Source organism: Chiloscyllium plagiosum, chromosome 1 (assembly GCF_004010195.1).
Source record: "Chiloscyllium plagiosum isolate BGI_BamShark_2017 chromosome 1, ASM401019v2, whole genome shotgun sequence".
NCBI classification, from domain to species: Eukaryota; Metazoa; Chordata; class Chondrichthyes; order Orectolobiformes; family Hemiscylliidae; genus Chiloscyllium; species Chiloscyllium plagiosum.
This window is the reverse complement of record NC_057710.1, coordinates 62,073,551-62,097,975: the sequence shown is the minus strand read 5'-3', so window position 1 is coordinate 62,097,975 and position 24,425 is coordinate 62,073,551. Positions and strand designations below refer to the sequence as shown.

The window sequence follows — 24,425 nt, the reverse complement described above, 5'->3', positions numbered from 1 at the left end:
TCACAGTGTGAAGAATTGCATGAAGATAATAAATTTCAATGAAGATATCCTTAATGACGTGCAGAAATTTCACGCATTGTTCCTTCATGAGTTTCAAGTAAAAGTAATGCTCTCTTAACATCCTTGGAAGGGAGCTTTTCTCCTCCTCATCCTAAAATTTATCCTGCTATTCAACCTTCAAGTCTCTATTCAATTTTTAGGTCATGTCGTATTCCAAGTGGAATTCCTGCTAATGTTTCCCTGTTTGTAAGTAATTGGTTTGATCAAAAGTCTTGGAATCAGCAAAACATGTTCCAGTAATGGTCACACAATTGACTGTACATTCAAACAACTATGCAAAGTACCAAAAAGGAATAACAGGAGCCAGAAGAAATAAAAGTGAAACTTTGATGATCTCCTTATTGTGGGGTTAACAGGGGGCTTTTCAGGTTGCTTAATATGTTCAGCTATGCATGGTTCAGAGAGGATACCGGTTGGAATCTGGAGTTTCAACGTGACAACATTACTGTCAAATCAGTGACATAACCTGGCTCCTAGTATATTAGCAGGTGTAAATTGCAAATATACAACTCCTTTACCAGTATGGTATCTCATCTGCTTTATGCCAGCAGTGTGCATTTTGGAACACTGATAGGCCTTGTGGCTTCCAATACTGCGTGTTAAAAAGCATAATTTCACCTTGTATCTTTGTCAAAGTCTTGAGAAACAAAAATAGTTAATTCATGGAAAGACACAAAACTTATCTTTTCCAAAAAGAATGATACAAGAGATTAGAGCAGAAGCATGTGACCATTTTGAAGTTTGAGTTAGAGAAATGTCAAGTTTGTAAGCATTGCTATCTGTAAATTGTGTTAATTATCGGTAAAAACAACTGTTGGAAATGTTAAAATCCTTGATTGGCTTGGATCTAGATTGCTGTAAAATACAAAAAACATGTTAAAAATAAATCTCTGCACCCTTTGATTCAGGGAGTAAATTTCTCAGAATATCCTTGATAATTTCTTCAGTCTTCAGGTTATTTAGTGTAACTGTCACATTCACCTAAAATCAACATTTGTGTTATAAGAAATAAAACAAAGAACTTGGATGCTCAAGATCAGAAACTCAATCTTGATGAGATTGTTTTAAAATTAAATGGACAAATAATTTTGTAGTCAAAATCAACCTACCATCAAAAGAAGCCAGAGCCGGTGTGTTCTCGCCCATGTCTGAGGTCACAGTTAATGCCTGCTTAACCTTCAGATTTGTTTCCCTACAAAAATTAATATTAACATTCATAAAAAAGACAGAATAGTTGTACTTTACATTTCAGAAGGAGAACAGTGAATATTGTATATTGCAGTATATTGCAGTGAACAGTACAGGAGAATAACAGAAGCCCCAGAAACAAATAGAAAATACAATTATGACAGCAGGTTGGGGCATGTCCTGCTAATACCTATGGCAATCCTTTCTCTTCCACTGATCAACATCACTTGGAAGAACCATGCAGAGTGGCAAGGACACAGAATACATTCTGCTTGGAGGACTTCAATCTCCATCACAAAGAGAGGTTCAATAGCATCATCACTGACCAAGCTAAGTCCTGAAGTGATATAGCTAACAGACTGAGTCTGCAGCAAGTGCTGAGGGATCCAAGAAGTGGGAAAATCTACCAATCATTGTCCATCAATCTACCTCATCAAACTAAATGCTGGAGCTCCATCCCTAACAGCATTGTGCCTGTACCTACACCAGATGGACTGTAACAATCAAAAGAGACACTTTAAAGCCACCTTCTCAAGGACACACTAGGGACAGATTACAAATGCTGGCCCAGCCAGCAGTGACCACATCCTATGAATGAATTTTAAACATGCATTTGTCAAATGCCCCATTGGTAAGACAAAGAAACATAGGAAACAGCACCAGAAATAGGCCATTCAGCTCCTTGGAAGCGCTCCAACATTCAACAAGATCATGGCTGGTCTCACACCTCATAACCATTTTCCCACTAGTAAGCCTAACAGCAGCTAAATCCAGAATATAAAAGAGCTCTGACTGGAGGAACAGGCAAGCTATGTGAAAGAACCTAATTTAATTCAGCCTCAGGCCTGGAATGGGAGTGAGTCTGAGTTGTTGGGTGTGACTGCATGGGTCAGGAAGTCTACTGGGCAGATGAAGAGACAAAGCTGGAAGTTGGATCAGACACTCACTTGGTGAGGGGGTGAGGAGCCAAATTATCAAGCAGGTCAGGGGAACAGGTTGTGAGAGGTACAGGACTGCAAGCGAGTCAGGGAAACAACCTTCAGGATGAGCAATGGTTTTGGAGACAAGATGAGACTAACTCCATCACATGCAGGCAATGGTCCCCTGAATAGCCATAGTCAAGATGATGGAACACACCTACCAAACCCATGTAGCAAGCCTCCCAAACTTGTGCAATCTATGAATGAGGGAATAAGTGAGGGAGAGAGTAAATGAGGAAGAGAGGGGAAGGGAGAGAGAGAGGGAGTTAGTGTGAGCAGTTCAGGGGAGGCAATGGTCTAGCGGTATTAATTGATTGACTATTAATCCAGAGACCCAGGTAATGTTCTGGGGACTATTATTTAGTGTCCGAAAAATCCATCTTGTTCAATAATGACCTTTAGGGACGGAAACTGTTGTCTTTGTCTGGTTTGGCCTACATGTGACTCCAAAACCACAGTAATGCGGTTGACACTTAACTGCCCTCTGGACAATAAGGAATGAGCAATAAATGCTGGCTGAGACAGCAACGCTAGATCTTGTAAATGAATAGAAAGAAAAAGCAAGGAGTCGAGAGTACGGATGGATTAACAGTAAAGAGTGTAGTGTGGGGTGAAAGAAAGGGAGGGGCAAGTATGTGCATTTATGGGAGATAAATGTCTGTGTGGGGGCAGCAATGTGGAAGAATGAAGGGGGAGGGAGACATGGTAGTGAAAGTGTGTTTGAGCACTAACTCAGTGAGACTGATGCATTCCCACTTTGCCCTTCCTCCCCTCCTTGCATAAAATAGTCCTGAAAACGGGCTGGGAGAAGAAGAAAACCAAGGCTGAAAAGGCTGCCTACTTCTAATTCCTCTCTTCTGCAAGTACCATCTTGGAATATGTGCTACCAGAGGCAAAAGCAAGTAAATGCATCTACTTCACTTGTTCCTGGTCCCCTCCCCTTCATTGATGACTTGGCTTAATATGTCTCTTTCTATACCTGCTTATGAACTGAAAAGCCAAAAATAAGCTTTACTTGTATCTTTGCTTTGTATTTTTAAATGGTAATTTTTATTAATCACTAGTTTATTCAACAATTAATTTAATGCTTTGTAATTTCTAACAACATTCATGTTTGCTGTTATGTCAAATCATATTTTTCCAAACTTTGCTCAAACTACCCCACCTGCTCTCCCCTCTCCCTCTGAGTGAGAAAAAAATGAAATGTGGCTGACCATGGTACTGAGAACTGGGTGTCCTTTAAACTTGTGTTAAATCAACATTCCATATTTGGTATTTCCCATATAACATTAGACCTCATGTAACTTTATCACATTTGTAACTTACCTCTTGCAAATGTAAACAAATCTCTATATGAAAACAGGGAAAAGGCCATAAGAGTTATCAAGATCCTAATTCATAGAACCCCCACAGTGGAAGCAGGCCATTCAGCCTCACGAGTCCACACTGACCATGAAGAGCATCCCATTCAGACCCATACTTCTATCAAATCCCTGTAATCCTGCATTTCCCATGGCTAGTCCACCCAGTCTGCATATTCTTCAACACATAGGAAATTTACTATGGCCAATCCACCTGACCTGCACATCTTTGGACTGTGGGAGAAAACTCCGCAGACATAGGGAGAATGTGCAAACTCCACACTGTTGCCCAAGGCCAGAATCAAACCTGGGTCCCTTGCACTGTGAGGCAACAGTACTAACCACTGAGCCACTGTACCCTGCCCTCCCTCCCCACCCCGACCCTGACCGTGGTAATGGTTTGTCACTCTCCCCAATGTATTTTATGGAAACAGAAAGTTTTTGGCCTCAAGGAGGCGATGGCCTAATGGTATTATCCCCAGATAACTAATCTAGAAACTCAGCTAATGTTCTGAGGAACCCGGTTTGAATTTTAATACAATAGAAATATCCAGAATCAAGAATCCATGAATGATCATTAAACCATTGTCGATTATCTGGAAATTCAGGGAAGGAAATCTGCCATCCACAGCTGGTCTGGCCTACATGTGACTCCAGATTTTCTGAAACACCCTACTAAGCCAGTTGTATCAATTATTACAAAGTCTCAACAAAGAAATGTAACCGGATAGACCACATGTCAGCTGAAACTGCCCGGTCAATGTTGCAAAGTCCTCCTCACTAACATCTGGGGGCTAATACCAAAATTGGGAGAGCTGTCTCACAGACAAGTCAAGCAACAGCCTCACACAATCATATTCACAGAATCATATCTTACAATATCCCAGACATAACCATCACCATCCCTCGATATGTTGTAGCAATACAGATAAAGCAGAAGTGGTAGCCCTGTGGTATACAGTTGACTGGGAGTTGCAGTGGGAGTCCTCACATTGACTCCAATCCCAATGAAATATTATAGCTTCAGATTAAACATAGGTGTAGGAAACATCCTTCCTCGGCTGATGCATTAGCATTCCTCCATATTGACATGACTATGAGATCCTTGATTGGGATGGTGAACCTGAGCTAATCAGGGAGCCCTGACCGACAGACATAAACAGAAGACTCAGAAGGCCCCACAGTCAAGGGACTGGCTTTGATTTTCTGCAAAAACAAATTCACCCCATAAGCTCATATGTATGCGCATGAAGGGATGACAGATTGAGTGTGCATGTGAGTGTGTGCATGTGGGTGTGAGTGCACATGATTATGTGTGTGTGTAAGCTTGGCTAAGTGTATGTGTGAATGTGATGGGGCATGTGTAAGAGGGTGCATGTGTTGGTGTGAGTGAGGAGGGTGCATGTGTGTGAGAGAACTTGTGTACGAGGGAGGGTCTGCATGGGTGTGTTTGTGTGTGTATTGGGGGGATGGAGAGAGAGAAATGAGACAGAAAGAGAGAATATCGTGCAGTGGGGTCACTAAGGTCCCGGTCGAGGCCATTCCCATGGGTACCAAACTTTGCTATCAGCTTCTGTTCAGCCACACTGCGTCATTGCTTGTCTCGAAGTCCGCTTTGGAGGTTGATCACCCGAAGTTCTGAGGCCAAATGTCCTGGACTGCTGGAGTGTTCCCTGACTGGGAGGGAACACCCCTGCCTGATCATTGTTAAGCAGTGTCAATTCATCCATTGTCATAGCATCTGCTTGATCCTGCCAATGTACCATGCCTCAAGGCATCCTTGCCTGCAGCGTTTGAGGTAGACCAAGTTGGCCAAGTCACATGAGTACTCGACATGGTGGGAGGTGTCCCCACGTTTAATGGTTTTACCCGTGTCGATACTCTGACACATCTTGTAAAGGCTGCTATGGCAGGGTTGTACAATGTTGTTCTGAAGGCTGGGCAGTTTGCTACGAATCATAATCTGTTTAACGTTTGGTGGTTGTTTAAAGGCAAGAGGTGGAGCCGCAGCGAAGGTCTTGGTGAGATGGTCATCCTCATCGATAATGTGTTGCAGGCTGCAAAGAACATGGCTTGATCATTTGACACCTGGGAAGTGCTGAACAATGAAGGGTACCTTTTCTGTTGCAGCCTGTGTCTGTCTCCTGAGGAGGTCAATACAGTTTCTTGCTGTGGCATGTCAGAACTGGCGGTCAATGAGTTGAGCATTGTACACTGCTCTTATGAGGGCATCCTTGAGCATTTTCAATTGTCTGTCATGTTCCTCTTCATTCGAACAGATCCTGTTATGCAGAGGGCTTGTCCGTAGGGTATGGATGTTTTGATATGTTTTGGGTGGAAGCTAGAGAAGTGCAACATCGTGAGGTTATCTGGGTTTGGGGTAGAGTGAGGTACTGAGGTGCCTGCCCTTGATGGAGAATGTATCATGTATCTAAGAATGATACAGATACCAAAGCTTGGTCCATGGTAAGTCTGATGGTGGGATGAAACTCGTTGACTTCACTGTGTCGTTGTTTCAGTGACTCCTTACGATGGGTCCGGAGGAAGAAAATGTCAACAATATATCTGGTGTAGAGTGTTGCTTGGAGGTCCTGTGCAGAAAGGAAATCTTATTCGAACTTCTGCATGAAGATGTTGGCATATCGGGGTGCAAGAACTGGTTGTCAAAGGTGAAAACGTTGTGGTCGGATGAAGCAGATGAGTTGTAGAATGGAGCTCGGAGATTGGCAGTTGTTTGTATTGAGTACTGAGGCTGTTGCCCTGATGCCATCATCATGGGGAATGCCAGTGCAGAGTGCTGAAATGTCCATTGTAACGAGGAATGTTCCTTGTTCAACCAGTCTGTGGGTGCTGAGTTTCTCTACGAAATCTGTAGTGTCGTGACAGAAGCTGGGGTGAATTTGATTTTACAGAATTACATTTTATTTTGCTCCATGAATCCATGTAAAACTCTGTAGAACTGTGCAGAGGGTTTGTCATAGCATTGGGAGCAGTAGGCTTCACACCCACTGTTTAAAAGCTTGAGCTATCTTGAGAATGTAATTTAAAACAAGTTCTGGAATTTACATATCAAAGAACAGAAACCAGCATATTCATTATAAAAGATGAAAGTTTTAATCTAAGATTGTTTACTGTATCACATCTTCATGACACTGGACTCGTTTGGCTATAAATTCTATGAGCCTGCTCTTAACCTCCACAACCACCTGATGAAGGAATGGCGCTCCGAAAGCTTCAAAATAAACCCACTGGACTATAATCTGGTGTTGTGTGATTTTTAACTTTGCCCACCCCAGTCCAACACTGGTACTTCCAAATCTTGAGTCAGATTTGTTCGATTTTCAAAGTAGGAATTTATAAACTATCATTGGAATTATAAAAAATCTTGACTGCCTACAGATTGTGTGCTTTTTGAACAAAATAGAATGAATCTGCAAATGCAAATTCACCCCTTTGACTTTCATGTGTGTGTGCATGCATGTGAAGGAGAGAAAAAGTGGGGGTGATGGTAAGAGAGGGTGTGTGTATACAGCTTGATAGAGTGTGTGCGTGTGATGGAGTATATGGCTATGCGCAAGTGTGTGCGTGTGTGTGCCTGAGAGAGAGTGTGTGTATGAGGGTCTGCGTGAATGTGTGAGTATGCAAGGGTGTGTGTGTGTGTGCTTGTGTGCCTCTGTGTGTGCGTGTGTGAGTGTATAGTGTAGTGGGGTCATCTATAGTGTGACATGAACCCAAGGTCCAGGTTGAGGCCATCCTCATGGGTACCGAACTTGGCTATCAGCCTCCTCTTGGCCACTCTGCGTTGTTGCAAATCCTGAAGTCTGCCTTGGAGGATGGGCACTGAAGATCCGAAGTTTAATGTCTCTGACCACTGAAGTGTTCCCCAACTGGGAGGGAATGTCCCTGTCTGGCACTTATTGCACAACAATTGTGTTTGCAGATACATTCTATTTTGTTCAAAATGCACACAATCTGTAGGTAGTCAATATTTTTTATAATCCATGTGACATTTTATAAATTCCTACTTTGAAAACAGGTCCAGTCTGACTCAAGATTGGAATACATACAGACTCTAATCTCACACCTTTAATGAATTGTCTAAGCTGAGATGTCACTTTTTTTTATAAAACCTTAAGTTATCTTGGGAATGTGACTTGAAAGAAGTTCAGGAATTTACATGTTGATGAAGCAAAACTTGCAACCCATTCTAAAAGCTGAAAGACTTAACAGCAATCTAGATATGTTCAATATATTGTATTAGTTGTATGACACTATGATCTTGTGCTATAAATTCTGTATCGTGTGATCCTACTCCACTAGCTACCTGATGAAACGTTCCGAAAGCTAGTGCTTCCAAGAACCGTGGTGAACAACAAAAAACTAATAGAAAGATGAAGCTCCTCATATATACACATTCTCAATGATAACAGATCCCAGATCACTAATACAAAAAATAAGGCTGATGTATTTACAACAAGCTTCATCCAAAAAGTCTGAGTGAATTATCCATCTCAACTTCCTCCTGAAGTCGCCAGGATTACAAATGCTAGTCATAGGCAGCATGGTGTCACACTGGTTAGCACTGCTGCCTCACAGTGCTAGAGACCCAGTTCAATTCCCACCTCAGGCAACTGTCTATGTGGATTTTGCACATTCTCCCCATGTCTGCGTGGGTTTGCTCCGGTTTCCTCCCACAGTCCAAAGATGTGCAAGTTAAGTGAATTGGCCGTGCTAAATTGCCCGTAGTGTTAGGTGAAGGGGTAAATGCAGGGGAATGGGTCTGGGTGGGTTGCTCTTTGGAGGGTTTGTGTGGACTTGTTGGGCCGAAGGGCCTGTTTCCACGCTGTAAGTAATCTAATCTGACCTAATTCAACTCACTCCACACATAATCAAAAACATCTGAAAGCACTGGGTACTGAAAGACTATAGGCCATAACATCATTCCTACATGACAATTGAGGACTTACACTCCAGATGTGTTCCAATGCAGCTACAATCCATCTACCTGGCAACGAGGACAATTGTCTAGATATGTCTTGTTCACAAAAAGCAGAATAAATCCAACCCAGTCAACTATCACCCCAGTCTACATTCAAATCTTCAGCAAAATGGTGAAAGGCATCATCAACAGCACTATCAAGAAGCTCTCACGCTGCATAACCTTGATGCTCAATGTGGGTTCTGCCAGGACTACAGCTCCTGACTTAATTACTGCCTTGGTCCAAAGCCCTGTGAAAGAATAAATGAACAAGTAGATAATAAAGAATGGCACCTTTAGGATTGCAGGAATTGGGACAGATCTTCAAAAAGCAAACAGGAGTTGAAATCTGTCAATGGGAAAATCTGTAAATTATTGCACAATTTCAATGGATGCAGCCTTTGAGTGCTGAGTTACATTTTATGTCATCAAGCAATTTGATTAGGTTCTCAGCTGTCTATCTCCATTTAATAAACATTTTTCAAAGAACCTCATCTTTGACTAATAATAACAGACCAATTCTAAATGCGTGGCATTAGACTCCAGCTCCTGACTGTGCTTTGTAAATGACAGTCTGGCTTTGGGGCATTCAGGAAATGAGTCATGTGGTTTAGGAATCATAGTTTCTGACCTGCTTTTAATGCCATAGTATTGACACAGCAGTCAGTTCAATTTCTGGTGAATGCTAACCTCCAAGATGTTGATTGTGGGAGATTCAGTAATGGTAGCTAGTCAGATGGGCAGCACAGTGGCTCAGTGGTTAGCACTGCTGCCTCACAGCACCAGGGTCCCAGGTTCAATTCCAGCCTCAGGTGACTGTCTTTGTGGAGTTTGCACATTCTTCCCGTGTCTGCGTGGGTTTCCTCCGGGTGCTCTGGTTTCTTCCCACAGTACAAAGATGTGCAGGGCAGGTGAATTGACCATGCTAAATTGCCCATAGTGTTAGATGCATTAGTATGAGGGAAGTGGGTCTAGGTGGGTTACTCTTCGAAGGGTCGGTGTGGACTTGTTGGGCCGAAGGGCCTGTTTCCACACTGTAGGTAATCTAATCTAGCTCGAGGGACCTAGGGGTGCAGGTATGTAATTCTTTGAAGTTTGCATCAGATATAGACAGGGTGATTAAAAAGGCATTTGAGTATAAGAGTTAGGAAGTCATGTTGAGGTTGTACAGGATATTGGTGAGACCTCCTCTGGAAAACTGTGTCCAGTGCTGGTCACCCAGTTATAGGAAGGAAATTACCAAGCTGGAGAGTGTCCAGAAGTGATTTACCAGGATACTGCTTAGTATGGAAGGTTTGAATTATAAAGAAAGGCTGCATAAGCTTGGACTTTTTTTACTGGAGCGTAGGAAGTTGTGAGGTGATCTGATAGAAGTTTATGGAGAAGAAAGCTAAGTGGTCACTTAATAGAGGCATACAAGATGATCAGAGAATTAGGGTGGACAGTGAGAGCCTTTTTCCTCGGATGGTGAGGGCTAGCATGAGGGGATAAAGCTTTAAATTGATGTCTGATGTAGGTACATCACTCAGAGAGTAGTAAGGGCATGGAATGCCCTGCTTGCAACAGTAGTAGACTCGCCAATATTAAGAGTATTTAAATGGGCATTGGATAAACATATGCATGATAATGAAATAGTGTTGGTTAGATGGGCTTTCGATTGGTTTCACAGGTTGGCACAACATCGAGGGCCTGCACTGAGCTGTAATGTTCTATGAGAGTGTAGATAGAGTTGATGGTAGCTGTCCTTTCCTTTAGTTGAGGAATTTCAAGACTGGGGAACATATTTAAGGTAAGAGGAGAGAGATTTTAAAAAAGACATAAGAGGCAAAAAATTGTTACGCAGAGGATGATTCACATGTGGGATTAACTTCCTGTAAAAGTGGTGGATGTAGGTACAATTACAATGTTTAAAAGAAATTTGTACATGAATAGGAAATGTTTGGAAGAATATGGGCTAGGACAAGGCAGGTGACACTGGTTTAATTTGGGATTATGTTCGGCATGGACTGGTTAGACTGAAGGGTCTGTTTCCGTGCTGTATGACTCTATGACTATAGTCATTGCCTTGCACTTGTGTGGCGTGAATGTTATTTCTCATTTGTCAGTCCAAACCCGCATATTATTCAGGTTGAGCTGCATTTGGACATGGACAGCCTCAGTGTCTGAGTAGTCATGAATAATACATTGTGCAATCATCAGTGAATTTCCTCACTTCTGACCTTATGATGGAGGAAAGTCATTAACAAAGCAGCTGAAGATGGTTAGATCAAGGACATTATCCGAAAGAACATTTTCTGAACATTCCAAAAGAGATGTCGTGGAGCTAAGATGACGATGGAGAGCATACCTTTCTGAGGGCATCCTTCCTTCTAGCCTATCCACCTCTAATTGATTGAGCACCACTATTTTGTCCAGGAAATGTTGCCTGATGCCTATGCCTTAGCAGAGTGGCAACCTGAAAAATTTATGAAAATCTCTAACTCTGCACAGAGGGCATCAAAACATTTGAAGAACTTAGGAGCAATTTATTTTGAAGCAGATAGTTGACAGGACAAAGGAAGCCTGACCAAAGTTTGTATAAGCTTTTAAAAGAGAAGACAACAAAATATTTAGAAATGAGTCATATAAAGCTGAACATAATCAATGACTAGGAACAGTTCTAAATTGGTAACCTTTCAGAGGTCTGGTTCAGGTTATCAAATGGACCGTAAGAACAGGAAGTATCCATTTAGTCCCGCAAGACTATTCCTCCATTTTGTTAAGTTATGTCTGACCAATACTTGAACTACAATTATTTATCCTTATTGAGTCCTTGATACATTTACCTCGCAAAAAAGTCTTCAATTTCAATATCCTAATTGATTCTGCAGCAAACAGTTCAACTTTTTTTGACACGTCTTTTTTTCACTCCTAAATGGCCAAGCTTTAATGTTAAGATTATATCCCGTTGGTCCTGGATTCTTTATTCATAAAAAATATTTTTTCTGCATATATCCTATAAATTAGATAATAACTTTAAACAGCTGATGAGATAACCGATCTACTTTCTTAATTCCAGAGAACTGACTTCTTTCACTGTTGTAGAATTCAATATTTCTATGAAAAAACATGAAGAAATACATGAGATAAATTGCTTTAATACCAAATAAATCTTATTAAATTGCACTTCGGCATAGTAGGAAATGCTTTTAACTTTGAAATTTATTTACCCATCAAGCTCTGCTGTCTCTATGTAAGTCAAGCCGTATGGTTCACTGCTTGATAATAGTAGCATGTCTGCCTAAGTTGAAACACAAGTAATGAAGAACATAATATAATATGTATCACTAATTCTTCACAGGTATAGTAATGATTTATGCTTTAATAGGGCAGGAAATGAAAAAAAAAGCATTAAACAATTGTGCTTTCATGGACCAAATATAATCATTCCAAGCATGAATTTGAACATATCCATTCAATTTCTAGATTTTTTTGGATGAATCATTACCTTCACTTTCCAAAACCAACCTTCATTGGTTCCTATCTGACAATCTCAACTGACTTAGAAAGAATAATGGCATGTTTGAAATACTTTGGCCAGGTCACAAAATTTAAGTTCAGATCAATGACCTTTCCTTGAAACTGGAAAAAAGTTAGAGACATACAGGTTTTAAGCAAGTTAACAATAAGGAAAATCGTGTGGGGAAAACAAAATGGAAGGTCTAAAAGAGATGACAGCATAAAGCAGAAAAATGAATACTTTTGCTTTGAACCATGAATCCTTTTGTCTTTTGTTCTTTTCCTTCTACCTCACTTTCTCTGTCAAATGTCCTCAACCTGAAATGCTGGGCAGAGATTTCCCAGGCAGGTGGAGATGGGCTCCAGAGCTCAAGATTGACAAAATCCCAGAAATGAATGTCAGGCCAGGATACCACACTACTCTGGCTTTCCAATGGGATGGATTGCAAGTCCAATCAGGAACCTGAGTCTTGGCTGAAAGCAACAAGGGTAATTTAAAAAGTCAAAAAGAGACTTTCAATCCAGAAAACTCTCTTTCCCAATAAAATATAGAGTTTAAAATTATCAGCGGGAATCAAAGGAAATATGTAAGGTTTTGGCACGGTAGATTCTGACAGCATTATCCCCCACTAGGGAAAATCTAAAATTAGTGGACACAATACACAAAAGAGGAATTTTTCTCAGAAGGTAATTCAAATTCTCTTCCTTAGTGAGGCTGAATCATTGAATATATTCAAGGTGGAGTTAGATAGATCTACAAGGGAGTCAAAAGTTAAGAGGGAACAGGCAAGAAATTGGGAGTTAAAGCTACAATTAAATCAGCTAGGATGCTACTGAGTAGCATCGAATGGCTCAATGAATTCCTACTCCTATTGTTTATGGACTTATCATTTGAACTTATGAGCTGGAAGTAGTGCTTTGGGAGGGTAGGTGGGAATAACCTGGCAATAAGATTCAGAAGCTTCAACACTCAGTAAAAATAGAAAGAATGGCAACACATTAAACAAATGTTACTCAACAATATTTCAGGAAGAGGAGAAAGTGAGGATTGCAGATGTTGGAGATCAGAGTCCAGAGTATGGTGCTGGATAAGCGCTGCAGGTCAGGTAGCATCCGAGGAGCAGGAGAATCAATGTTTCGGGTGTAAGCCCTTCATCAGGCATGAGGCCCCACCGGCCCACAAGCCTCATGCCTGATGAAGGGCTTATGCCCAAAATGTTAATTCTCCTGCTCCTCGGATGCTACTTGACCTGTTGTGCTTGTCTAGCACCACACTCTCGACTCAGCATTTCAGGAATAGTATATTTTTCATGACATTTCCCAGGCCATAAATTGGCAGATTTTTAAAAACAAATTTTCTCAATTTGCTGTGGTGGGATTGAAATTCAGGGCTCCAGGCTGCAAGGCCAGTTCCATCACCACCACTAAAATATTGAAGGGAGGGGAGGAGAAACTATAATTTGCTACTTACCGTCACAAAATGGTTATTTTCCATCCTAATTACATCGCCCACCTCAACATGCATCCATTTTCCTCTCTGCAACCTACAAGGAAATAAATGCCACTCGATACCATCAAAATGAAAAACATAATAGTGGATTGATAAAGGCTCTGAAGAGCAAAAGACAAAGAACAATATGCACAAGAATAGGCCCTTCAGTTCTCCAAGCCTGTGCCAACACATTTTGCCCTACCATACTAAAACTGCCTTCATTTACAGGATAAATGCCTCTTTTCCCTTCCTATTCATGTATTCATCCAGGTGCTTCTTGAATGCTGCTACTGTGTCTGCTTCCACCACTTCCTCTATCAATGCTTTCCAGGCACTCACCACTTTTTGTGTGAAAAACATGCCTCGCACATCTTAGAACATAGAGCATTACAGCGCAGTACAGGCCCTTCGGCCCTCGATGTTGCGCCGCCCTGTATTACTAATCTGAAGCCCATCCCACCTACACTATTCCATGTACATCCATATGCCTGTCCAATGACAACTTAAATGCACTTAAACTTGGCAAATCTACTACTGTTGCAGTCAAAGCATTCCATACCCTTACTACTCTCTGAGTAAAGAAACTACCTCTGACATCTGTCTGATACCTATCTCCCCTCACTTTAAAGTTGTGTCCCCTCGTGTTTGCCATTCCAATACTTGGAAAAAGGCTCTCCCTGTCCACCCTATCTAACCTTCTGATTATCTTGTATGTCTCTATTAAGTCATCTCTCAACCTTCTTCTCTCTAATGAGAACAGCCTCATGGCCCTCAGCCTTTCCTCGTAAGACATTCCTTCCATACCAGGCAACGTCCTAGTAAATCTCCTCTGCACCCTTTCCAAAGCTTCCACTCCTTCTTATAATGCGGTGACCAGAACTGTACACAATACTCCAAGTGTGGCTGTACCAGGGCTTTGTACAGCTGCAGCATAACCTCCTGGTTCCAGAACTCAATCCCTCTATTAATAAAGGCCAAAACACTGTATGCCTTCTTAACAACCCTGTCAATCTGGGTGGCAACTTTCAAGGATCTGTGTACGTGGACACCGAGATCTCTCTGCTCATCTGCACTCCCAAGAATCTTACTATTAGCCCAGTACTTTGCATTCCCATTACTCCGTCCAAAGTGTATCACCTCACACCTGTCCACATTAAACTCCAGTTGCCACCTCTCAGCCCAGCTCTACATTCTATCTGTCTCTCTGCAACCTAATTCATCCTTCATCACTATCCACAACTCCACTGACCTTAGTGTCATCTGCAAATTTATTAACCCACCCTTCTAAGCCCTCATCCAGGTCATTTATAAAAATGACGAACAGCAGTGGACCCAACACCGGCCCTTGCGGTACGCCGCTAGTAACTTTACCCCTCATCCCTGCACCTTGAACCTGTGTCCCCAAGTAATTGACCCCTCCACCCTGGGAAAAAGCTCTACCATGCCATTCACAATCTTATAAATTTCTATCAGGTCGCCCCTCAACCTCCTGTATTCCAGTGAAAACAAACTCAGTCTATCCAATCTTTCTTGATACCTAAAATCCTCCACACTGGGCAATACCCTGGTAAACCTTTTCTGTACCCTCTTCAAAGCAAGCACATCTTTCTGGTAGTTTGGTGACCAGAACCGTATGCAATATTCCAAGTGTGGGCTAACTCAAGTTCTATAAAGCTGCAGCACAACTTGCCGATCAGTGCCCCTCCTACTGAAGTCAAGTGGGTCACAGGCCTTTTTTTACTACCATATCTCTGTGTGCTGCCATCTTCAGTGGTCTTTGTTCATGCTATTTTATGACAAGGTTACTGTAATGTATGATACATAATATACTTCTGTTACAGAAATTCACACTTAACGAAAAAAGAACAAAGAGCAATACAGCACAGAAACAGGCCCTTCAGCACACCAAGACTGTGCCAACACATGATGCCTGTCTCACGTCAAAAGCTTTTGACTCAGTGCAGTCCATAACTTTCTATTTCCTGCCTATTAACGGATCTGTCAAGATGTTTATTGAACATTGCTATTCTATGCAGGTCCACCACCTGCTCTGGCAGTGCATTCCAGGCACTGACTACCTTTTGTGTAAAAAGCTTGCCTCTCCCATCTCTTTCAAATTGACCCCCTTTACATTTACCCTATGTCCCCAAGTAATTGACATTTCTACCCGGGAAAAAGACTCTGACAATCTATTCTACTTATGCCTCTCATAATTTTATAAGTGAAAGCAAACCAAGTTTGCCCAATCTTTCCTCATAGCTCGTACCCTTCAATAAGCCAGAATCCTGGTAAACCATTTCTGACCAGAACTGTGCACAATATTTCAAATGTGGCCTAAATAAAGTTCTATACAGCTAAAATGTGACTTGCTTTTATACTCAATGCCCCAACCCATGAAGGCACTCATAATCATACACCTTCTTGATCGCCTTATTCACATGTGTTGGCACTTTCAGGGAACTGTGGGCCTGTTTGCCTCGTGCTACTAAACGTTTTGCCATTTACTGTATATTTCCCTCATGTATTAGTTCTTCCAAAATGCATCACCTCTCATTTGTCCAGATTAAACGCCATCTCTATTTCTCTACCCAAGTTTCTAGTCTATCCATTTACAGTCATACAGTCATAGAGATGTAGAGCACGGAAACAGACCCTTCAGTCCAACCCGTCTATGCCGACCAGATATCCCAACCCCATCCAGTCCCAACTCCCAGCACCAGGCCCATATCCCTCCAAACCCTTCCTATTCATATACCCATCCAGATGCCATTTAAATGTCACAATTGTACCAGCCTCCACCACTTCCTCTGGCAGCTCATTCTATACATGTACCACTCTTTGCATGAAAAGGTTGCCCCTTAGGTCTCTTTTATATCTTTCCTCCCTCTCACCCTAAACCTATGCCCTCTAGTTCTGAACTCCCCCTACCCAAGGAAAAGACTTTGCCTATTTACCCTATCCACACCCCTCATGGTTTTATAAACCTCTATAAGGCCATCCCTCAGCCTCCGATGCTCCAGGGAAAACAGCCCTAGCCTATTCAACCTCTCCCTATAGATCAAATCCTCCTATCCTGGCAATATCCTTATAAATCTTTTCTGAATCCTTTCAAGTTTCACAACATCTTTCCAATAGGAAGGAGACCAGAATTGCATGCAATATTCCAACATTGGCCTAACCAATGTTCTGTGCAGCTGCAAAATGACCTCCCAACTCCTGTACTCAACACTCTAACCAATAAAGAAAAGCATACCAAATGCCTTGTTCACCATCCTATCTACCCACGACTCCACTTTCAAGGAGCTATAAACCTGCACTCCAAGGTCTCTTTGTTTAGCAACACTCCCTAGGATCTTACCATTAAGTGTATAAGTCCTGATAAGATTTGCTTTCCCAAAAACTATGTCCTTTAGGACCTGACCAGCTCGATCAGTCGTGCTGCTGCAGAGCCACTGCTGGTGAAATCCCCCTGTCCATCCTTGCCATCCTCAGTGGTTCCTCCACATGTTGTTCAATATGAAGGAGTACTGATTCATTTGTGGAGGTTGCATGTGGTAACCAGCAGGAGGTTCCCTTGCCCATGTTTAACCTGAAGACTTCATGAGGTCAAGGGTCAATGTTGAGGAATCCCAGGGAAACTTACTTCTGGCTGCATACCATCTTTGTTTGGTCTGTCCTACCGGCAGGACCAGACATATTCAGGGATGGTGATCACGGTGTTGTGATGTATGATTCTGTGAATATGACTATGTCAGACTGTTGCTTGACTAATTTGTGAGAAAGCTCCCTCAACTTGACACTATCTCCCAGATGTTAGTGAGGAGAATTTTGCAGGATCAGCAGGACTTTGTCTTTTCCAGTGTCCAGTTTGATGTTATGTAGTTCGTCTAGTTTCATTCCTTTGAGAGTTTATCACAATTCTGGTTTGCTGGGCTATTTCAAAACATGTCAGCCAGCTCAGGTAACCTTCCCTGAAGGAAGGTTATTAGTAAACCAGATGAGTTTTTCCAAGAAACGACAAAGGTTTCATGGTCATCGATAATTGCAATATATTTCCAAGCCTGAATGGGAGTGGCTTGGAGGGGAACCTGCATGTGGTGGTATTGCCATGTAAAGTATTATCCTTGTCCTCCAAGATAGTATTGGTTATGGGTTTGGAAAGTACTGTCGAAGGAACCTTGGTGAATATCTGTCGTGCATCTTCTAGACACACACACAATGCTGATGATCGGAGGCAATAAAATGTGTCCCAATGGAAGTTTAGCATCGCCTTTTGATAGGGAAGATGTGTCATTACTTTCATTGCAGATGGTCATGTCAACATGTGGCAAATGCTACAACAGTCCCAGTGAAAAAAATATATATACACAGAAGCACAGATAACATACAGGCAATGAATGTATGTCACTCAAATGTCCTCAAAATCTCTTCTTCTTACTGTGTTTGCCAATACAACTAAATACTGCCCTTCTATCCACAACCGATGTGGAGGCAACCTGCTGATTGCTATGACTTAGCAATTGTGATGTCTTGAGTGGGCATTCTCTGTGGGCTTAAAGCCTAGAGGACCCTGGACTGGACCAGAACCTCCAGCAAGACATCTGAACCTTGGGGCCAGTGTCGCCTGATCTGGGCAGTGAAGTGATAGTGACACAGGCCTCAGCAATGTTGCATGGCCCTTTTAATAGCAAAGATACACAAACATTACTTTTGTGCACCTACAATGCTGAAATATCATCCTACAAAATATTTAACTCAGTTCAAGTTTGGACAGGAACTAAGAAGGTGTTCCAAGTGAAGGAAGAAAAGCTAAAATGGCATTTGTTAGGAATTGTTTATTTAACAAGGACTTACATTTTGACCATTACTAAAATTATTTTTAAAAAGTGCGCAGGATTTTAGAATGATAGAGCACGGAAACAGACTCTTCTGTCCAATTCATCATGCCAACCAAATATCCTCAGTTAATTACTCCCATTTGCCAGCATTTGGCCCATATCCTTCTAAACCCTTCCAATTCATATACTCCTCCAGATGCATACAGAACTGGAAATTCAGAACACAAATTCAAATCCCACAATCATAAAATGTGAAAAGGAAGTTTTTAAAATAACAATTTAGAGTCATAAAAAAAAGATTTTTATGGAAATCAAAATGTTTCATGTTCATAAACTTGCCATCCTGACTGAATCCAGTATTATTAGTTAGACAGTATTAACTGTCAATTCACTACTAACTGACAGTAATTTCAATACGGTGAGAATACATCATCAATACATGCAAATGTATGTGCACAATACATTAAAAATGATTTCTACAAACAGGAAATGCGAAACTTCTGTCTCTTTTAAAAGCGATATTGATCTCTAACAGCTCTACAAATGTGATTTATTTGCACCTTCTTTTAGATTCAAGTTTTTATTTAATAAACCAAATCAACAAACTTTTACATACATAAACTCTGGTGCCAAATCCAAATTAATGTATGTGAGAAGAACACCCATCTTTTTATTCAGTTCAAGAACACGGAATTTGTACATAACACAGCAACAATGCTCAACAAATTTTAAAAAAGGAAAACTTCAACACCAGTCTGAGTATGTCTTTCCCTCTCTGCTTTGATCGATGTATGGGAGTCATAGGAACATGGGAACAGGAGCAGGCCATTCAGTGCTTTGAGCCTGATCCATCATTCAATGAGATCATGTCTGATCTGTGGCCTAACTCCAACTTTGGTCTACATCCCTGAATAACCTTGCTTAAAAAAAAATCTATTTCAGATTTAAAATTACCAACTGGCCTAGCATCCACTGCTGTTTGTGGAAGAGAGTTCCAAACATCAATCACTCTTTGTATGTAGAAGTGCTTCCGAACATCTCCTCTGAAAGGTTTGACCCTAGTTTGCAGACTATGCTCCCTAGTTCTAGAATCCCAAACCAATGGAAATAACTAACATTTCTGTCTTTTCTTATTAATATCGTGAAGACTTTGATCAGATTACACCTTTGGATGAACTTTGAAGAACCTCGGGCTCGATGTCAAAGCATTACTGGTTGAAATACAAGGTGACTTTTCAGTCTAAACATGCCTGGATTCAAAAACTGGTCTGCATCACAGTCTGAACACGAAGGAAAAATGGGCATGTGTTTAATTCCCCATTAATTTTCTGACTGCTAATTAAGTATAAGGATAAAAAAATACTGCTGCCTTTTATTATCAAATTGTTTTTCAAAAGCAGTTTTATGATTTTATAGCCAGTGACAAGTAGCATAAATCTTCTATTTTCCCTGTAGTTTATGCTGAAGCCTTCCCAGTATTTTGCTGCATTGGTTGTATGCACAACTCAGTGGACTGGTTGGTTACATTCGATATACAGCAGTCCAATGGTTTGGCAATGTTTACGATGCCAATTTGTTGCAAGCAGTAAGAGAGAGTGGTATTCTGCATCAAGAAACAATGAAGTACAATGCCTCATCTCACCCCAACTCCTAGAAACCCATTTCCTAATGTCTTGTACATCCAGTAGTAGATGCTGCTGTTGCTATGCTACTGAGGGCCCCTTAGAGCAATGCTTGCACTCAAGGTGGGAAGTTTGGTTGTTCTACCAATAGGATAAAGTGAGGACTGCAGATGCTGGAGATCAGAGCTGAAAATGTGTTGCTGGAAAAGCGCAGCAGGTCAGGCAGCATCCAAGGAGCAGGTCTCCTGCCTGCTGCCTGACCTGCTGCGCTTTTCCAGCAACACATTTTCAGCTCTGGTTCTACCAATAGCTTGGGACAGGAACAGCCAATAGCTGGTAGGCATTACCAGGGATGCAACCTTAACAGTCAAGTGGCTCGAATTGTGAACATGAACAGCAGCTAGGTCCTGGCACTTTGAACAGGTAACAGCCAAGGAGGGGAGGAATTTGGAAAAGAATTAAAAAGTAATTTGAAGAATGTTATTAATTTGAAGAATACAAGGGTGTGACTTACTTCCCATCCTTCAGAATCGTAACTTCCCGATTGTTGACTTGGTTGTCACTTCTGTAACGATGCTGGAAAATTAACCAAATTATAAAATTATTTAAGTTCAGACAGAATTGTTATCTAACTGGACATCACATAACAATTTGTATTCATGTTATGCAAAATGATGCTTTCTGACTCTTACATGCCTCAATAAAATTAATGCACATTTTCCCTCAATAAGAGCCTATTAGGTGTATTTTCAGCATGGGAGCATGTAAACTAGGTTGTGCGGCTAGTCCACCACCTTCCCAGCCAACCCTTTAAGCTCACCCCCAAAATACTGATGATGGAAGAGCATCGAGATCAGCAGTTAACCCACATTTAGGTAAATAACTAAGAATTAATATATCTGATTCAAAACTCAACTGGCCCCAATATTACCCAACCCTTGCCAATAAATAGTTGGAATGGGAAGATTTAAATATTAAAAAGGCAATCCACTCAGTAGGTATAACACCTCCTGATCCATGAAGGTGCAAATCGCTTCAAAACTAAGCAGCTCTGCTGTGAAGCGGAACTGTGGCAGCAGAGGAAAGAGAAGCAAATACAGTGATGCAAATTCCATTTTCCCAAGCAACAATGAACCACTGCAGAAATATTTGGTGATTAAAATTGGGGTCCTCAGTCATCTAAAGACTCATCAAACCTGAGAGATGCCTTCCTCAATTCCAAGGGACTGCTGATTCTGACAGTCTTTAACCAGGTCGTGTGGGATAACTCCATCCTACCTCCCAATCCTGTAATTTTCAGACCCTGGTCTCAATTAATTGGACAGACAAATTTGATCAGCCAACACTAACATTTTAAAAGATAAATAATCTAAACTAATTTTATAGTTGTCTGGGAGCAATTAAATGAGGTCAGCTCAAATTGTAAACTACTTCCCTTTTGCCATTTTAATATAAAAATAGTAAGTAGAACATTGAACTTCAGAGGGCATAAAACAGAAAGATTAACCACTTGTTACCCAACTAAAGTTAATAGGAAGCAAAATGAGTCAGGGAGAATAATGGATAGATGATCCATTCACTGGAGCATGCTCAAGTTGAAAATTCTGTCCAATGATTCTTGCGTTGAGCTGAAAAAAAATGCCTTAGAGGCAGCAGATTGGATTTTCTTGACATAAGAATTTGTGTAAGTCCCCTTCAATCAAAAGGTTAGTTAGTTACAATGTTTTCATTACTGACATGGGAAACAATAAGTCAGAGAAACATTATATTTTCTGCTCTATTACACATATATTTTTGGTAACAATCAGTCTTCATTAGCCAGTAATGACAACCACTGCTGTAGAATGTGTCACAGAAAATATGTCATACTACTTTGGTTCAAAGTATGATCCAATTAAACATAAGAACATAAAAATAGGAGCAAGAGAAAGCCATTCAGCCCCTCTAGTCTGCCCCCCATCCTATAAGATCATGGCTCCAGGTTTCAACTCTTTCATGACAGCTCCTCATAGCCCTCAATTTCTTGATGTTTCAAAAAGCTTCTACATCGTCTTTAAATACTTTGAGTGAACTAGCCTCCACAACTCTCTGGGGTACAGAATTCCAGACATTCACTACCCTCTGGTAAAATAAATCCTTTCACATCTGCTTTAAATGAATATTATCTCATTCCGTGACTATGTGCTCCAGTTTGAGATCCCCCACTAATTGAAGCATCTTTTCAACATCTAACCTGGCAAGATCTCTGAGAATCATGGATGTTTCAACAAGATCAACTTTCATTTTTCCAATCAATATTGCAGAACTTAGCTGGGAACTTGCTTTTTCAATCATATGTGATATGTGATGAGGTTAAAATTAATAAGAGATCCAATAGTTAACAGCCCTCAGGGAGTAGTGATCGCAACATAATAAGATTTCAAATGCAGTTCCAGGGAGAGTGAGTCTGGTCTAAAATCAGTGTCCTCAACTTAAATAAGGGTAATTACAGAGGTATGAGTCTAAAATGTCTAAAATGAGCTAGGAAAATAGATTAAGGGGAAGGTCAGGAGATGAGTAGTGGCAAAACATTAAACAAATGTTTCATAACACACAGCAAACACTTATTTCAATCAAGAAGTAGAATCGATGAGAAGAACAATGAACTAATTGGTCAGCAAAGGTGTTTGAGGATAGTATCCAGTTAAATCCTAAGGCATAAAAAAGCCTAATGTGTTTATTTGTTCTTGATAAGTAAACCTTTTCGTCCCATGAATCAGTCTAGTCAATCTATTTTGAACTGCCTGTGAGCAAGATGACAACAGAGCAGGAGAGCTGCATGTGGTCTCATCTGATCACATCTGCTTTCTTTCTTTTTTTCTTTCCTTTTGCTTCTACTCTTTTTCGGTCTTGTTTTTCTTTTCTTATCTTTTAACCTTGCTGTGGCAGGTTGGTCAGCAACTTCTGCATGGCCAGGAGAGCAGGCGATGTGCAGAGTGGCAGATGCAGCCTCTTCTCATGCTTGGAGGCAGGAGCAGCAAGGACGTCCTCCCAGCTTTTGGGGCTGATGGCACTGGCAGCAAGGAAGTCCTACCCATGTTCAGGGCCGGTGGCAGCAGCAACGTAAGCAAAGCTCCTCCACCAACTGGGGAGGTAGCATTGATGGCAGCAGGATCATGTTATGCCCAGAGCAGGTATTTTTGGACATTGACAGCAGCAGAGCCAGAGACACCTGGTTGCGGTCACGATAGGCCCTGAGAGGGGACTTCTGGTTATCGACAAAGCAGCGGCAGCAGCAAAGCTGGGGACTCCTGGTTGTGGGGGGAATGTGGGTTCAGCGGTGTCAACGAGGTGGTGAGATGGCAAGTGATGAAGAGATGGTGGCTAAAGTGTGGCAACTCCCATGTGGGTGGGTGTGGCACAGGCAGCGGCGAAGTGGTAGAGATCTCTCTTCCAGCTACTACAGGCTAGGTGCCGGCGTGAACTGGGTTGGAACAACTGTTCTTCTGAATTTATTATTTATTTACTTTTCTAATTTATTCGCATGATCTTTTCTTTATTTTACTAATTTCTTTTTCCTAATAATTTATTCTTAAGAATCTGTACCTAGGTACCTTTGTACCTAAGATGGCACCCTAATGTGATGACTTGTAAACTTTTCACCATACTTATTTGAGTACATGTGACAATAGAGCTAATTCAATTCAATGTTAGTATATTCTTTCTTCGATACAAGGTCCACAACTGCACACAGTACATTAGTTGCTTTGAACCAACACCCTGTATATTTGTAACAAGACTTCTTCCATGTTTAAATTCAAAACCTGAGCAATAAAGACAAAAAACACGTTTTCCTTAATTACTTGTTGTACCTGCATGCTAATGTTTTGTGCTTCATGCACAAAATCACCCAGATCTTTCTGTACTGCACTTTTTTGGAGTGTCTCTCTTTTTAAATAAAAATTTGCTTTTGATTCTTCTTACCAAAGTGACCCTGAAGCTTCCTAATTAAACTACATCAACCAAGTCTTTGTCTACTAAAACAACCTATCTATAAGCCATTGCAGATTCCTTGTCATCTCAGTATAACATTCTTTCCCACCTATTTTTGTATCATTACCAAATATGAACACAATCCACACTGACCCTCCTCCATATCACTAATACGGAGAGGGAAAAATTGGCCCTAAGACTAACCATGTGGAACTCCAAGGGTTAATTCTTCTGAACCTGGAAAAGACCCATTAGTCTCAACTCCTTGTCTTCTATATCAACCAATCCTCATCCGTGATATCCCCAATACCATTAGCTGCTATTTTGTGCAATAACCTTTTATGCGGCATCTTAATAAATTATTTCTGAAAGTACAAATTCACAATATCTACTTATTCATCTTTATCAACTCTGATTGTTTCAGCCTCAAAGAACT

General features: G+C 41.1%; 1 protein-coding gene across 3 annotated transcripts in view; it reads right to left on the bottom strand.

Moving 5' to 3' along the window:
* Window positions 1-24,425, bottom strand: part of atp8b5b (ATPase phospholipid transporting 8B5b) — a 269,633-nt gene that overhangs the window by 171,401 nt on the left and 73,807 nt on the right. The window contains exons 6-9 of one of the 3 annotated variants that reach the window (XM_043688030.1): window positions 20,532-20,593; window positions 13,537-13,609; window positions 11,777-11,847; window positions 1,170-1,252 (exon numbers count right to left, since the gene is read on the bottom strand). In XM_043688030.1, coding sequence (XP_043543965.1) covers window positions 1,170-1,252; window positions 11,777-11,847; window positions 13,537-13,609; window positions 20,532-20,593 — 289 coding nt within the window. Of the gene's footprint in view, window positions 1-1,169; window positions 1,253-8,861; window positions 8,918-11,776; window positions 11,848-13,536; window positions 13,610-20,531; window positions 20,594-24,425 lie in introns of those variants that run through there. The other 2 variants (XM_043688038.1, XM_043688048.1) reach the window with 2 other exon arrangements.